This window comes from Bactrocera oleae, chromosome 4 (genome assembly GCF_042242935.1).
Source record: "Bactrocera oleae isolate idBacOlea1 chromosome 4, idBacOlea1, whole genome shotgun sequence".
NCBI classification, from domain to species: Eukaryota; Metazoa; Arthropoda; class Insecta; order Diptera; family Tephritidae; genus Bactrocera; species Bactrocera oleae.
Window position 1 is genome coordinate 8,747,620 of NC_091538.1, and position 15,905 is coordinate 8,763,524.

General features: G+C 33.6%; 1 protein-coding gene across 1 annotated transcript in view; it reads left to right on the forward strand.

Moving 5' to 3' along the window:
* rgr (regular) overlaps positions 1-14,316 on the forward strand; it is a 33,311-nt gene extending 18,995 nt beyond the window's left edge. Inside the window, exons 2-6 of the mRNA XM_014229804.3 lie at positions 9,750-9,851; positions 9,923-10,267; positions 10,359-10,751; positions 10,923-11,556; positions 11,825-14,316. Coding sequence (XP_014085279.2) covers positions 9,750-9,851; positions 9,923-10,267; positions 10,359-10,751; positions 10,923-11,556; positions 11,825-12,201 — 1,851 coding nt within the window. The 3' untranslated portion in view covers positions 12,202-14,316. The remainder of the gene's footprint in view (positions 1-9,749; positions 9,852-9,922; positions 10,268-10,358; positions 10,752-10,922; positions 11,557-11,824) is intronic.
* The last annotated feature ends 1,589 nt before the right edge of the window (positions 14,317-15,905 follow it).

The following is a 15,905-nucleotide window of genomic DNA, read 5'->3' on the forward strand; positions in this document are numbered from 1 at the left end:
GAATTTTTTTTACTATAGAAAAATATTTGTACTGATCGAATGACTATTCAAAATTTTGATTTTTGACCAAATGGCGGCTTTCGAAACAAAAAGTCGTTTTTTGTGCAAAAAATTACACTTCAGAGTGGCTTTGAAATTCGAAAATACTATCGATTATTAAAAATCTTATGCCTTCGATTATTACCTGACAAATATATCTAAGGAGGTTTTGGTGAAAATTTCCAGTCGTTCGTTCCAGCCACTTCGGAGAAATTTTCTACTCCGACTTTAAAAACAGTGCTTCGAGAAAAACGCGTTAAGGTTTCGGGAACCCATTGCGCTAAGTTAAAAAATTCTTACAAATACTTTTGTGTCTCCGAAATGATTCGCCGGATTAACTTCAAACCTTAGAAGAATATTCTCAAATATACACATGTATATATGTATGTACATTCGATATACATATAAGCAAAAAAAAAATCGATTTTCTGAAAATCACAAATAGATATAACACACTAAACTGTCTGATGGCATATTTTCTGCAAGATATCATACATATGTACATATATTGTATGTATATCTGTATACTAAGATTCATTAGAAAGTGTGCTACGATAAGACCTAAAATTGTTCTATTTTTTTTAATAATATTTCAAGACTACCTCCTTTCTTATGTACATATATGCATGTGTATGTAATATACGAGTATGTATTTTTTTTTTGTATACAATAACTGTTTTTCTCACTCTGCAATGCACTTAGTGCCCCAATTTCAAAATTAAGATTTTTTTTGCCTACTCAATTAAGACACTCTGTTGGCACAACAACAACTCCATACATTTTATTGGCCGACAAGTGAATGCACTCGTTAGTTAACTTTAAACGAATTGTTGTTAACTAATCAATTGGCGCAAACGCACACACACAAACATACAGACCTATGCATATAAATATTACTACATATATCGCACGAACGAATACACGCATATTCATATAAACATAAAGGGTGTCCTTTACAGAGTTATAAAAGTCTCATCTCAACTAAAAAATAGAAGATTCCATTATAAGGCTATTAATTTGGTGTTATTACTTCGCAAAAGCCATGACATCTAGACTTATTGAGTCTAGTCACTAAGTATAAATTTATATTACATTTTCCAGAAGAGATATACCGTCAATAATACGCCAAATGTTGGTTTCTAACTGGTCAATCGTAGCTGAATTGTCAGCATACTCAATAAATTACTGGACCTAGCTGGAAGATTGGCAAGCTACCGTTAATTTTAAATACGAGTAACGACCAAAAGTTTGTCAAAATATAGTGATAGTGAAATTATTTTAAATTGAGACAATTAAGACTCTCTTTAGGATTGTGAGTACATCAAACACAGTGAGTTTTGTTATGGTAATTTTTTAAAATATACCAAACATAAATATCAAACCCATGTACATATTTACTTTTACAGCTGATCTGACAGCATTTTCTCTATGAAATCCTATACTTCCAAAAAAACACCCTATATACAATAGTATAAATATGTAGTACAATACATACATATGTATGGTACATTTCAAATGAATGCGCTTTTCCAGACGCTTCAAATGAAAATATATTTAATAATTTTTTCAGACTTGTCTTAATACTATGTACCCATATATACACACAATTATATTTACATAAATATATATATATAAGAGTATTTACATTTCACACGTTATAAGCTCGGCAAATACAACTGCCAACTAGAGTAACAGTTATTATTTTTAAGTCGTGAATCTCAGTCAGACCTGGATTGCCGACTAGTGATAGCAAAAAAAAAAAATTAATTAATCGATTAATTATATCATATGACTTTTTACGCTTGCAATTATTAATTGCAAATAATTTTTTCAATTTCAAGATGAACCGATTAATTAATCGATGTTTTTCAAAAAAAAAATTTAACATAAATACAAAAAGCTTTCAATTTTCTAAATTATCTCTCATATCTGAAATTATTATTGCTTCGGGTTTTTGAAAGGAAATCACGCAATGGGACTAAAAAGCGCTTAGATACAGCTAATGAGTAACAACGTGGTCACACGTGGAATTTTTGATCAGCCGCGCTCGGATTCATCGAACATGGCTGCCACGGAGAATAAAGTCCTCGTAATCCGGCGATTAAAGATCTCGCGCTGAGACTCTCAAAAGACTACGTGGGTCATATCCTACAAAGCTGAATTATTGAGCTGGTTAAATCCCGAATTGGACCAAACCTCATTTAGCGAAAAAAATGCTCATCCACAATGAAAACGCACCGTCTCACACATCCCCCATCGCCATGGCCAAACTTGCAGAATTATGGTAGATATCCATCCACCGCATTCTCCAGGTTTAGCTCTGTGCGACTTCTCTTTATTTCCAAGCTTAAAAAAATCACTCGCCGGGCAGAAATTTGAGTTTAAAGAGAAGGTTATCGGCATCATGAGGCATGCAGGCTTTCAAAAAACGTATTTTTCAGATGGATTAAAAAAGATGGGTCAAGTATGTATGTCGGGCTAAAAGAAGACTAAATTGCAAAATAAATCGTAAAATTTTCTAAAATTTCGTTTTTTTTTGAAATAGATGAATTAGGAAAAATCTAGAGGCATAAAAAATACGAGACGATTTGTATTGTTTATTTTGTTAAAGGTGGTACACCGTATCTTTTATGGACAAATTTGCTAGTTTCTTGAATTGTTAGCCTTATGATTTTAATACCAAAATACTGAAAACGACCTACAGGTCTAGCCCGTCTATTATGTTCGTTTGTGTACGTATAAATTGAAGCGTCGCCAATTGCATGCATATCAAAGTAATCAGTGTTCTCGGTATCCATTCATGATCGAATGGAATGATCGCGTTTATCGACGCTTGTTAATCAGTCAATTGAACGATCGATCGATGGTTGAATCACTGTGACGTAACCACATGCACTTGTAAACTTATATTATACAATAGTATATACATATGTATGTACTATATGCTATATATGTATACCGGCGCGTCATCCTGCATTTCTGGGTCGCATTGCAGAATGCTAAGCATGGAAATGCTTCATTTTTCACATTCATGGATGCGTTGAGCCTGTCGAGGTGGCATGCAATGTGGTTTTCCAGCCACACCAAGTAAATAAACCTAGAATTGTGCATTAAATTTAAATACAGCGCTATTTACTATTCGTTTTCTCGTCTATAGGCGAAAGGTTTGCATATTAATTTCACCACAAAATTAACAACTATCAACTAACTAAGTAAAAAGCATATATTTTATGCTCCAAAAATAAACCAAAAACAACAAGAAGCTTTAAGTTAAGCAAATAGCACATTAGAGATAATTTGATACTGGAAAATCCACCACATATTAGACGACTTAATTAAATCATAAAAGATTGATTAGCACCAGTGAGCAAATTGCGGAACTTTTTGGTGTTCAATAGTGCGGGTGTGACTAAAGTCATGTTGCTTTCATTAAATACCACTTAGTAACGGCATAAAATATGTCTGCAAATAACCGCTGCCTACCGACTTACACACACACACACACAGACAAAAGTATAAGTTTCGTATGTAAATAACCGTACTATTCAAATTACACGTACACACTTGCATTTGTTGTTGCGTGTACAAATATGCTGGTGACTTTGTACGAGTTGACACCGAAAAACCCTAAATGAAGGCTATGCATGAATTATTAAAAAAGGACTTACAATGGACTCGAAAATTCTATGCTCATTTCACATGTGGAGCACTTTATATATAGGTATATATGTATATATGTATGTGTAATAGCATGTATGTGCCTTTTTTTGGTTCATAGCAATTAGTGTTGCTTGAATCATTGAAGTCGGGAATAAAGACTCGATTGTATTGTCGCTGTGAAATTACGTCACACACGTCAATATGACATGAATGGATGCAGATACTAGCATTGATGTAAGCGACTCTTGCATGTCAGCTACAGTGTAAGCCAAAAGCGCTCATTTAAAGTAGTGTAAATTGCACTCCTTTGCCACTGATTCATAAGTCTTAGTGTGAAAATAGTTTTCGCTATATTTTTAATTTATTTTTGAAACTTTGATTGTCAAACTAATTTTAAACAAGAAAAAATGTTAACTTCTGCTGCACCAAAGCAATTATAGTTGACACCTGTGCATTTTTTATGGCATGAAAGGGTATCAAAAGATATTCATCTTAATTTTGATCGGTCAGTTTCGTATTTTTCAGCAGCAAAATCATTCTCCTAAGAAAGGCACAGGTAGTAATCACTTGATGAAGATGCGGATTATAAGGTGATGTATAAGAACCTCACTAACAAGCTGCTGGCGGGTCACTAACGATGTATGTAGCTTGGCGTTGTCCTGATGGAACACAATTCCTCTCCTATTCGTCAAATCTGGTTACATCTACATATGTATGTAATTGCTTTCTTCAATCGTCCAATCGTAGACAATGTAGGCAATACAAACTTGGTCGTAGGATAGCAGCTCAAAATAGAATATTTCCTGCCAATTCCACCAGGCACATAGTAAAATCTTTCTCTCCTTCAATTATGGCCTGGATACCGTTTGCGCTGGCTCACCATGGTTCAACCACGACAACTTTCGCTTGACGTTGTCGTAAGTGACACACTTTTCATAACTAGTAATCATCCGCTACAGAAATAGCTCGATTTTGTTGGGATACAGCAGCGATTCGCAGTTTCAAATACGATGCATGAGGTTTTTTGTGTTAACTCGTGTAACACCCATACATCGAGCTTATTTTTTGTATCCAACCTCATTTAAATGATTTAAACATTTTTTTTGTCAATTGTTTAGCGCATGAGTAAACAAAACAGTGCTAACATGATGGTGGGACCCAAAGATTTCTATTATTTTATCGATATTTTTGACAAATGATCTTTCAGAGCGTGGTGCATTTTTGACTTAAAAATTACCAGAACTGAATCAACGATTGGCTGTTACAGTATCAGGACCATAAACATTATTAACATTTTGAGCCGACTGCCTTGCGTTTGCGCCTTTATCGAAGAAAAACTGTTAAATATGGCGTATTTTCGCTTTGCTGGTATTCATCTTTGAGTCGTGCTCTAACAACACTGATTTCAGCCATCCCAGAACTGTCTGAGAATTTTTTAGTATGAAATCTTACCTTTCTAACGCCATACAACGTAACACAATAGCATTTGTAGGTCTCGAGATGCAGTTTGCTTAAGCCATCTATTGGAAAACTTATAGATTTCTGTTTACTAGATCTTATATAACATGACTGCTAAATCTTATAAAAATGCTTAGCATTATCATAAAGTGTTTGATTTTACCGCAACATATTCTTGTGCAATTTTTTGTCTAACTGTATTAGCAATCTACATATGTATGTATTTACGTATATATGTATATGTGCTCTCATCGAAAATGAAAAGGGTTACGAAAGCTCAAGCGGCGCACTGGCTGAAACAAGTGCAGACTAGTGTTTGTACATGGATTTTAATCAAGTGAGTGTATGTAAGAACATATGTATTTACATCCCAGTAGAGAAAAGAACAGGCCTGAGCTAAGAATATACATATAACTATTTGTTGAAAATGGTATACAATATATACAGACTTTTAGACTTGACAATTTCTGAAACATATACCAAATCATGAACATTTGTTTAGTGAAATACATTGCCGAGGCATTAACATAAATATTTACTTTGAGTCCTGCCTTGTTTGCTATGCAGCTCAATATTTCTAAAAATAATTCAATTTCAAATTCGTTTTCATATTTGCTCTCTAGAGGACTTCAGAGCCTTACTGAATTTCCATACCATTTATTTGAAGGCTGCTCTAAAAAATCTATTCTGAATTCTACACCTGGGTTTGAGTGTTTATATGTATGTATATTAGATTCGTTCTGTACATACAAACTTGCGGGAAATATGTGTTTATGCGCGCTCTTCTGGTTGCAAATATGCTGGTCACATATGCAAACACATCTACTTGCACATGCTTTTTATAGCGCTTTTTTATTTGAAATTCTTTGATAAAACGGCAAATTTGCTGTCACATAAAAACTGGTTTTGATGTTCAATCTAAAAATATTTTTAGCAAGCAGGAGTGCTCACTAAATATCAGCTGTTGTATGCTCGCTGTGTCAACACTCACTGAAAATATAATTACTTACATACATACGTAAGTATGTAGGACATGAGCATCATAAGTTGATTAATAATTCCATGTATCATTACATACGTACATGTATGTATGTAAGTGCATGGAGACAGCATTTGTGAGGAACGCCACAAAGTCAAACACGCATTAATTTTAATCTCAGCTGTTGACTTTTGGCTTAGCAGAGGAACTGCCGGTAGAAATTTTTACTTCGCACCGACTGCTTCTACAAACATAGTTGTCGGTATAGCATGTCTTTTTAGCTGATTATAATACAACTCAGATATACATACATATACATATAGATACTCGTTCTGCATATTATACAAACATTCCGGCAAGCCAGTGACTTAATAGGTTCTTTTACATAAACTGATTTGGCAACAAACCGTTGTGGATTAAATTGTTAGCAGACGCTGTCTTTCGGCAACCCCCAAAGCCTATGTACATATGTATATGTACATAAGTATGTAACCACCAGTCGAGAGATACAGTGAGCATACAGGTGTGCGAATACATGAAAATGTGCTCAAACACACCTATAGACGTTACATGACTCGATCGTTCTTTCAGTTACGTTTTTATCAGCATTAGTCGGGGGCAGCGTTACCACTTGTATAAGGTCTACGCTATATGTCCTTAGACAAATAAAAGTTCGCACTAAAAACATTTTTCAAACAATTTTGATTGCAAAAAGGGTCTTGATGTATGGCTGCAACACGATTTAACACAAAAAAAAAACCTCATGCATCGTATTTCCATTAACGAATCCTTGCTTCATCGCAACAATCAATCTATTTCTGAAGCGGATGGTTACTGATGATGAAATGTGAGTCACATAGGACAACGTCAAAAACGGTCGTGGTCGAATTGCGATGAGCCGTCACAAAAAGTGGCCAAGTCAGGATTGTCAATCAGGAAGGTTTTGCTATATGTTTAGGGGGTTTGGCAGGTAAACATGTGAGCTGGTACCCTACGGACCTGTGCTGTCAACTATTGGATCATCTGAAGGAAGTAATCGCCTAGCGGCCCGCTTTGGCCACACACAGCGAGAATGAGAAATTCCGCTGCATCCACCTTATAATCCGGAACTGGCACAAGGTGATTATCTGCTATTGACATATCTTTTTTAACGCTTTCTTATGGTAATTTGGTCCAGTTGTCGTAGGGAAGTGCCCGAATCATCGCAAAACTCTCGTCAAGATGAATATGCCACTACATAACGATCGGATGTGATTACTCTTCCGATTTCTAACGATAGCAATTGGATTGCATAAGGGATCGTCATCCTCCAAGATATGAACTCTGCTGTCGACCATATTTTGTTCTTATAGCTGAATTATTGAAAAACGGAAAAATCGTTCTACTATTTGATCGTTTTGAGACTTTCTCTGCGCAACTTTTTTGAGGTGTTAGTTGGAAAAACTAGGTAAAGGAATTAATTTCAGAAGACTGCCTCAAATTATGACAATACCCAGTGGTCAATATTAACCAGCTGCGTAATGAAGAACTCGAGTTTAGGTAACTGTAAGTTCGGCCATATTGGAAATTGCCCACTGGTGAATTTTTTGACAGCTTGAGTGATGCATTTGTCCTCTAGACCGTTTATATCGTAATCGAATGAAAGAAAGCATAACTATCGGAATTTTATATTAGTTTAGTGTTAGATTGGAATAAAATGTGAATGTTAGCTGATAGTTGACTGCTATGCATAAGGTTTCAAGACCTTAACGCATTTAACTCAAAGTTAATTACTATTTTTTCTCTCTTTTGTATTAGTCAATGATTCTATAGTGTATGTTAATCTAAGCTGCGATTACAATTCATTCGCTGGTGAGAAATGCCAGGCTCTGATAAACTGTGAGGTCGATTGGTGAGTTCGTCTATCTCGGCACTACAACCCTTGTAAACTGAACATTCTTAGCTGCTACGATGGTGTGTAGAAAATCTAAGCTTAAAATAGTAATCCACAGCGATTTTTGTTGTGATGCCCCCTGATTTATTCATTAAGTATGAATGCAGCGGATTCTAATTTTAGAAATGAAGGTCGGAATACTTAATAAAAAATCGTAGGTCCTTCAATCTAATCAAGCCCACTGTAAATAAGAAATTTATTTAGCTTGTATATTTGTATGGCTGTGTTGCAAGTAAAGATTCATATCTTGTTTAATGACTGCTGTTTTGGTTTATTAGGGTTTCGGGGTTTGAAATATAATATAAAAACATACAAGCTTAGTTAAAAACATATATGCATTCGTACATTTATATTAGATATGCCCAAAAATAAATATTTATATATAGCAAAGGCAAGGCAAATTAAACAATTTTATGCTTGCTTGTATGTAATTGCTACAATTGCTACAAATATATACCATAAGTATTTATGTACAAGATATGTCAAATAAATGCTTATTCGTTTGAATTCGCAAATATTGGGGACAATTTATGTCATCAATCAATTAAGAAGAGAAAAACCAAGTTTTTAACAAACATGAATATTTCTAGTCGAGTACACAAACATTTGAATGTATACACTAAAAGTATTTAGCATTTCCTGTAAATTTGGAGCTAGTCAAGGCCAGTTTATAGTTTTGACACGAAGGAAAACAATTAAAAATGTACCTACTAAAATATAATATTTACATTGGTTCGCTTCGACAGAAAAGTGACTGAAGAGAAAACACCTCCTCATTTGGCCCCAATTTCTGCCCAGCGAATCACTTTCTCAAATGAAAAGAAGTTGCACGTGGTAAAATCTGGAGAGTACGGTGTATACGCTCAGCCGTTCTCTGCCTATTTCGACCAATTTTGTCATGGCGATGGCGAAGTTCGGAGCCGGTGTTTTGTCATAGTTAAAGAGCATTTTAAGTTCGGCAATGGAGCCATATTTTCTGTATTCGAATCGGCCCAATAATTCGGTATAGTAGCGCCCTGTAACTATTTTTCCTTACGCCAGGTAATCGATGTAAACCAACTTTGTGAATTCCAGCCCATGTCTTCTTTGAAGTAGGTTCTCCGGTTGACTGTTCACTGTTTCGACTGTTCATTGGTCTCAGTTATATAACAGTGGATCTTAACCAAATTTTCCTTCGGATTGCGCTGGAGGGAACCTCAAACAGCCAGTAGTATGAACAAAAAATACTTATACCTTCACTTACAGGGTGACGAACCAACAGATATAGAATATTTCTGTAGCCAGCAGATGGCATTATCTCTAAATTTATTTGAGTTCGAGCTTGGTCTAGTGCATAATAGCGCAGCAGTCGTTTGTAAGTTTCTTAAGTGGACACGAATTTGAAATATCAACACAGGTACAGCCTTTCGCGTCTTTTATATCATCCTAAAATATAATCCATTCTAAATATTGTGATCTATGCCTCGACAATTTTATTTATATAAGATATAGCCAGTAAAAGCACTAGATTTTATTGTAACTGGCCAAAGTAACTTGACTTCCTTATTTGGTTTATAAAGGAGCTCATAATTTGTCCAGATACCTTAAAACTCATTCAAAAGCTCTCTTTTTACTTGTGACTAATTATTAAATTTAAAAAAGAGAGAAAAACATAACATGTCCTCCTTCTCATATTTATAGTGTCCGGAAAATGATGTACCCAGTTCCTATAGCAACAGAGAATTACGCAAAAACCTTATAGCATTACCGTTGAACACATTAAAAACGCAAAATTGCGAAAAGGTACATAGCAACCTGGAGCACTTTGTACATATATACGTATTTTTGTATAGCGATTTTACTTGCCATTTTAGCCCTTGGTCAACGAGAATGAGCATAGTACCGAAGTGATCTTTTATCTGCTTGAAGCTTACAAAAAGAACGAAAAGCTGTGGAATCCCAATCACTCGCAATACAAATACAATGCCAATCGTAAGATGTTTGAGGAACTGTCGCGCCCACTATTGCGTGACATGAACTACTCATTGGACGGCTCCGAGATCTATGCGATCATTAAAAGTTTACGCTCACGCTATCGACTGGAATTGGCTAAAGCGCGCGAACGTAAGGGCAAATATAAGACACGTTTCAAATATTTCGAGAAAATGGAGTTTCTGCGCGATATTATCGAGAATAAACGTGCCGCACGTAAAGTCAAGGTATGAGTAGTTGAGCAAGCGCAGTCTGCTGCATTACTGAATACATGCTGTATTGACTCCTTTCTAAGTGTTCAATTCCTTCTCGTTGTAGAAACAATTGGATAGTTCGGTTACTGATAAATCACTTGACGAAGACTGTACAGGGTCGCCACGTTCCACACATAATCGTACCGTGCTCACTTATCTTTTGGACGCCTTTCGTAGTCAGGAAGCGCTCTGGAATCCGCAGCATCCCAACTATTTGCTTTGTAATAAGAATGAACTAATGCGTGAGATCTCAATAAATTTGCTGTTGGAGAAAGATGTTAACATGACCGCGGATGAATGTTCCACAGAGATACAAAAACTTCGCACGCGTTTTCGGCGTGAATTACGTATCGTGCACGAAAAAAAAGGGCAGTATGCGCCTAAATTGTGGTGCTTTGAACAAATGGAGTTCCTGCAGAAGATCTTTGAGGATCAGCTGTTCGATCGCCTAAAAAAGGTGAGCAACTTGTGAAGGGCGGAAATTTTGGTTATGTGATGATAATCAGATTGCAGAAGAGAAAGTCGATTATTGATATTTTTCCATATACATATATTTGCCAAAATTAACTTAAATAAGATATGCTTTATCGGCAGAACACGCTAACAAAATTTATTTAATGTCTTACAGCGCAAAGGTGTTATTGCTTGCAAACCAAAGATACAATATTTAAAAGCCAAATCGATCGATTTTAACAGTAACGATGATCACCTGACCTTCATTGAGATCTACAAGAGCTATTCAGCGCTTTGGGATGTCGATCATCCTGATTATCGTTCGACCACATACCGCAATGAGGAACTCAATCAAATGCTCGAAGAAGTTAATCTGATGCTTGGCATTGATAGTACATTGGAAGAATTGCAGAAAACCTTATACGAAATGCGTAAAGAGTTTTCAGCTGAGAAGCATAAGCGTCTAGTCGAAATCAATAAAATCAACACAACAACTCCACCACCGCCACCGCCACCGTCAATTATACAAACGAAGCTGATGGAGTTTCTCGATGTTAATCTAGGTCCATTTCGCTGTGATGTTTGCGCTGAACTAATTAAGACCTCCGATCAGTATAAGATTCATAAGTCTGGCCATGATGGTATGCAACCATTTATTTGTACGCTTTGCGGTAAGGGTTTCCAAATACCCGGCAATCTCACCATACACATACGTCGTCATAAAGGTGACTTTCCGTATGCTTGCGAAGTGTGTGATAAGAAATTTGCTACATCCACCGAGGTTGCGATTCATATGCGTAGTCATACAGGTGAGTTTTATTGGATATTATTTTTAGTTATTTTTAAATAAAAATTCAGTTCCCTTTTCCGTTCGTCCGTGTAACGGTTGAGTAATTCCTTTAGCTCTCTCTCATACTTAATATTGCCTAAATAGTGATTTTAGAACTTCCGATTGACTTTACACCGTCTACCATCTGTCAAATTTGATCAAATGTGGTATATGTTAGGCTATATAGTTTTCCGCTCATAACAGTCTAAAAATTCAAATTTTCTAATTATTCCACTTCACTTTTTCAGGCGAGCGCCCCTATATCTGCAACTTCTGTGGCAAATCCTTCAAAACTTGGTCCTTTTACGACACACACCGACGCGCTCACCTCAATCAGTCGAACTTTCATTGTCCCATCTGTGACAAGGCCTTCTACGAGCGCAACCGTTATACGGATCACATGAATGGTCATTTGAATATACGTAAACATGTTTGTGATGTGTGCGGCAAAGCCTACACCACATTCGCGAATCTGAAGAAGCACAACGAACTGCATTTGCCTGTAAAGAAGTATAAATGCGATATTTGCGGGCAGCGCTTTGCGCAATTCGCAAGCGTGCGTTGGCACAAGCGTAAAACGCATGCGCAGACGCACGACAAGCGGCACGAACAGATGGAACAGTGATGTGGCTGAAATGAGTCGAGTTATTGTTGAAAGTTATATGTATTTTAATTGTTGTTAAGAAGTTTTTCCATATAGTTCCACTTCACTGCTGGTGATTGAAACAAAGTTTAACTTAGTTATTACTTATTAGTGTATGTACTAGTAATTTATAAATTTTTATTTTTAAGATTTTACGTTAAACGAATCCTAAAAATAGCAAATGCCAGTATATGAATATGTAATAGTATATACACACATATTAGGGTGTACCTTTTTCCAAAGTTGATTTTTGGTTTTAAACGCTCTTCAAGTTTCAGTTGTTTGCCCTAAAAAATGATCCAACTTGAAGCGTTTTATTTTCAATTTAAAACATATGTAAATCATTTTTTTCCTATATATTTTATATAGGATTCTTCGATCTCTCGCAACAACTTTTCACACCAAAGCACATAAACATACAACTTTGAGGAATTTATATTATAATACAAAAGGGTTAAAAACGTTTTTTCTTGACCACGAGTACTGTGGAAAAAAGTTATATGCCAAAGTTATACGTAATAAAAAGATCTACACTAATGTTTGGACTACTTTTTCACATAACTTAAAATTTATGTAAAAATTTTAAATAACAAATTATTTTAGGTTTTTAATTTTTAACTTTTATAAAAAAAACTTTTTAAATTGAAATTTGATCTAGACTAAAACTGAAAATTCAGGGGCGAAAAAAATCAACTGGGGGAAATAGTTGACACCCTAATACATACATATGCACGTAAATACGTAATACATACATATGTAAGTAAGCATGTACTTAGCCAGTTGATAGTGAGTAGTCGGTAGTTGTTAGTTGTTAGTTGTAAGTAAAATAAACAATTACAAGTATTATGCACACAATCAATTTTAAAGTGCCTTTAGCGGTATTTACGAGTAACAGACCTACATGCATAGCTACCTATATAAAAGAAATGTAAACACCTGTACGTAAGCTGCCAGCGCATTTTAAATGTTTTGGAGTGGCATCTACTTAAAGTTCTCAAAAATATAAATATAAAAAATAACAATAAATAATGTAGTGCTGCAATTGTTGTTAAATAGTTAAAACAAACTTTACTTAGCATTTAGATGAAATTAAACAACAAAAAATTGTACACGTTACTTCGACATACATATCTACACTTATGCACTTGCACACGTTTATGCGCTTAAACAAATACAAAAACGATAGCATATTTTTGGAGTATCTAAAACGTCACGCTCAGAAAAATATATTGAGCTACTTAAAAAAATAACTAAAGATAGACTAGCACAATGCAAGATTTGTTACATTACGGCTGTCACTTGCGAAACTTAAAGTTCAGTTATACCACACGAAAACACTTTTTGCACACGTCAAAATGCATACATACATATATAGTTACAATTTTTTAGGGTGTTATATCCACTTGCAGGTCATAAAAAATGCGTTTTTTTTTTTATATATATTTTTTTTTTGAAGAAGCATTGTTGTACTAAATAAATAAAACTATTGTATATTTACAGAATTTTACGTTCTTTAATATTATATATTATAATATAATATTAAAAATTTGGTTTTCCATGATCCCGTAGCCGATTGTAGTCGGGGTGAAAGATTTTTCTACTTAAAATTAGCTGTCTTCGATACGCCAAATCCTAATCTCCAGCGAATCAATAATTTCTTTTTCATAAAAAAATAAAATATTTTATTTAAACTTTTTATTATTCCAATGATGCATATTTTAAAAAGATTTTGTGAAATTCTCAAAGGAAAATATTCAAAACTCGGCCATTACAACATCATTTCCGACAGAACTATATAGCTGACCTCGAATGCGTAGCTTTTCAGGGCTGTAGCTCCAAAACTACTACTCGGATCAACTTGGGAATTTAGAATACTATTCTAAAGATGTTATATAATTAAATAAATTAATAAAAACTTTTTAGAGACCATGAAACCCATGTAACCCCTTACTTCTTTATAATATTTATTAATCTTTTTTTATTAATAATGAATAAAATGAAATTTTTTTAATTTCTGTTTTCATATTTTTTTTAGTTCATCTATTTAATTTTTAAGCATAATTTTTTATGTAATAATGTTTTTTTAATCATTCTGTATTAATCTTTTATATTTTTAATCATAATTTTTTATTAATAACGTTTTTTTAATCTTTCTGTTTTTGTCTTTTTTTTAACTCATCTATTTCATTATTAATCATAATTTTTTATTAATATGGTTTTTTAATCTTTTTGTATTAATCATTTTTTTTAATCATAATTTTTATTAATCTTTTTTAAAATTCATAATATTTTATTAATCTAGTTAAAAAAAAATTTAACAAACAATTAATTTCTTTTAAAAATGTTTTTGTTATAATTGCTTTTTTATTATTTTTTTAAATTAATTTTTTTTTTATTAATAATTATTTTTTTATTATTAATAATTTTTTTTATTAATAATAATTTAAATTAATAACTACTTTTATTAATATTTTTTTATTCTTATTTTTATTATTAATCCTTTTTTTCGCATCATACTTAGCTTGAAATAAAATGAATTACGAGCACTCTTATTCATGACCAAGCATGTGCCATTCCCATCATGTCATCTTGCTTTGAGAATCATTTTCTCACGCTTGCACGCAATACACATCAATAAGTAACTATATATGTAACAATATTTGACGTGTGTGTGTTTGTGTGCATTTTCCCCACAATAAATAAGAACACAAGATTACTATCAGTAGTCACCCCCAATAAAAGCCACTCAATTTACCCCAAAGACTGCGAACGGTCTTTCACAACGCTATATACTTTCTATCGAATATACTACTTGTATGTGATCATTTGTGATCGTTAATTGAATGGCTGCAATTAATTTGAAAACATGAAATGTACAATACAATAAATACATTTGCTTTGACCCATATACTCTTAAGTAACTACGGACAATTTACTTAATTTTGTTTTATTATTATTTTATCACAGACTGATGACTCTAAGCATTACAATGTACAGTATGTGTAGCAATTAATTTGAGGCTTAAGGCAATTACACAAACGAAATATTTAGAAAATAGTTATTTTTATGTCTGTGCGGATTCAATTGAAGTGCATCCCGTGGCATACATACATACATACAAAGAATATACAATAATATATAAATGAATAAAATTTCGATTTAATAAACATGCATGCAGTCAATTTTATATTAAGCCTGTCGCAACCGATTTCAATTATAACATATCAGGCCACATCTACATATTAACATATGTACGTATTTTAATATATCAAAAGATATAAGGAAAACCAATTCAAACAAGTGAAAAGTGTTTTTATTTAATTATACTTAAATTTTTTAGTTTTAAGCTTAAGGAATTGATTAATTGTTTTAGTACTTAAACTTATGATATGCATTAAAATGTGTTGTTACTTACGTAAAACTAATGCCATAATTAATATTTGTATATAAGTATATGGAAATGTGTATGTGCATACATACATTGTATGTGATAGTTGCAAAAGGTCTAAGCGGCATATACATATGTATAAATACTATATTCTTTAATCCCACTAACTTATAAATTTGTCAAGATACAATTGATGTCGTTGTTTGCCATAGTGTCTGTCAATAAAATTCAAAAAGTAAGTAATAAATTTGACATGTCTTTTATTTGTTAAGAAAATATACAAAAATTATAAAACTTT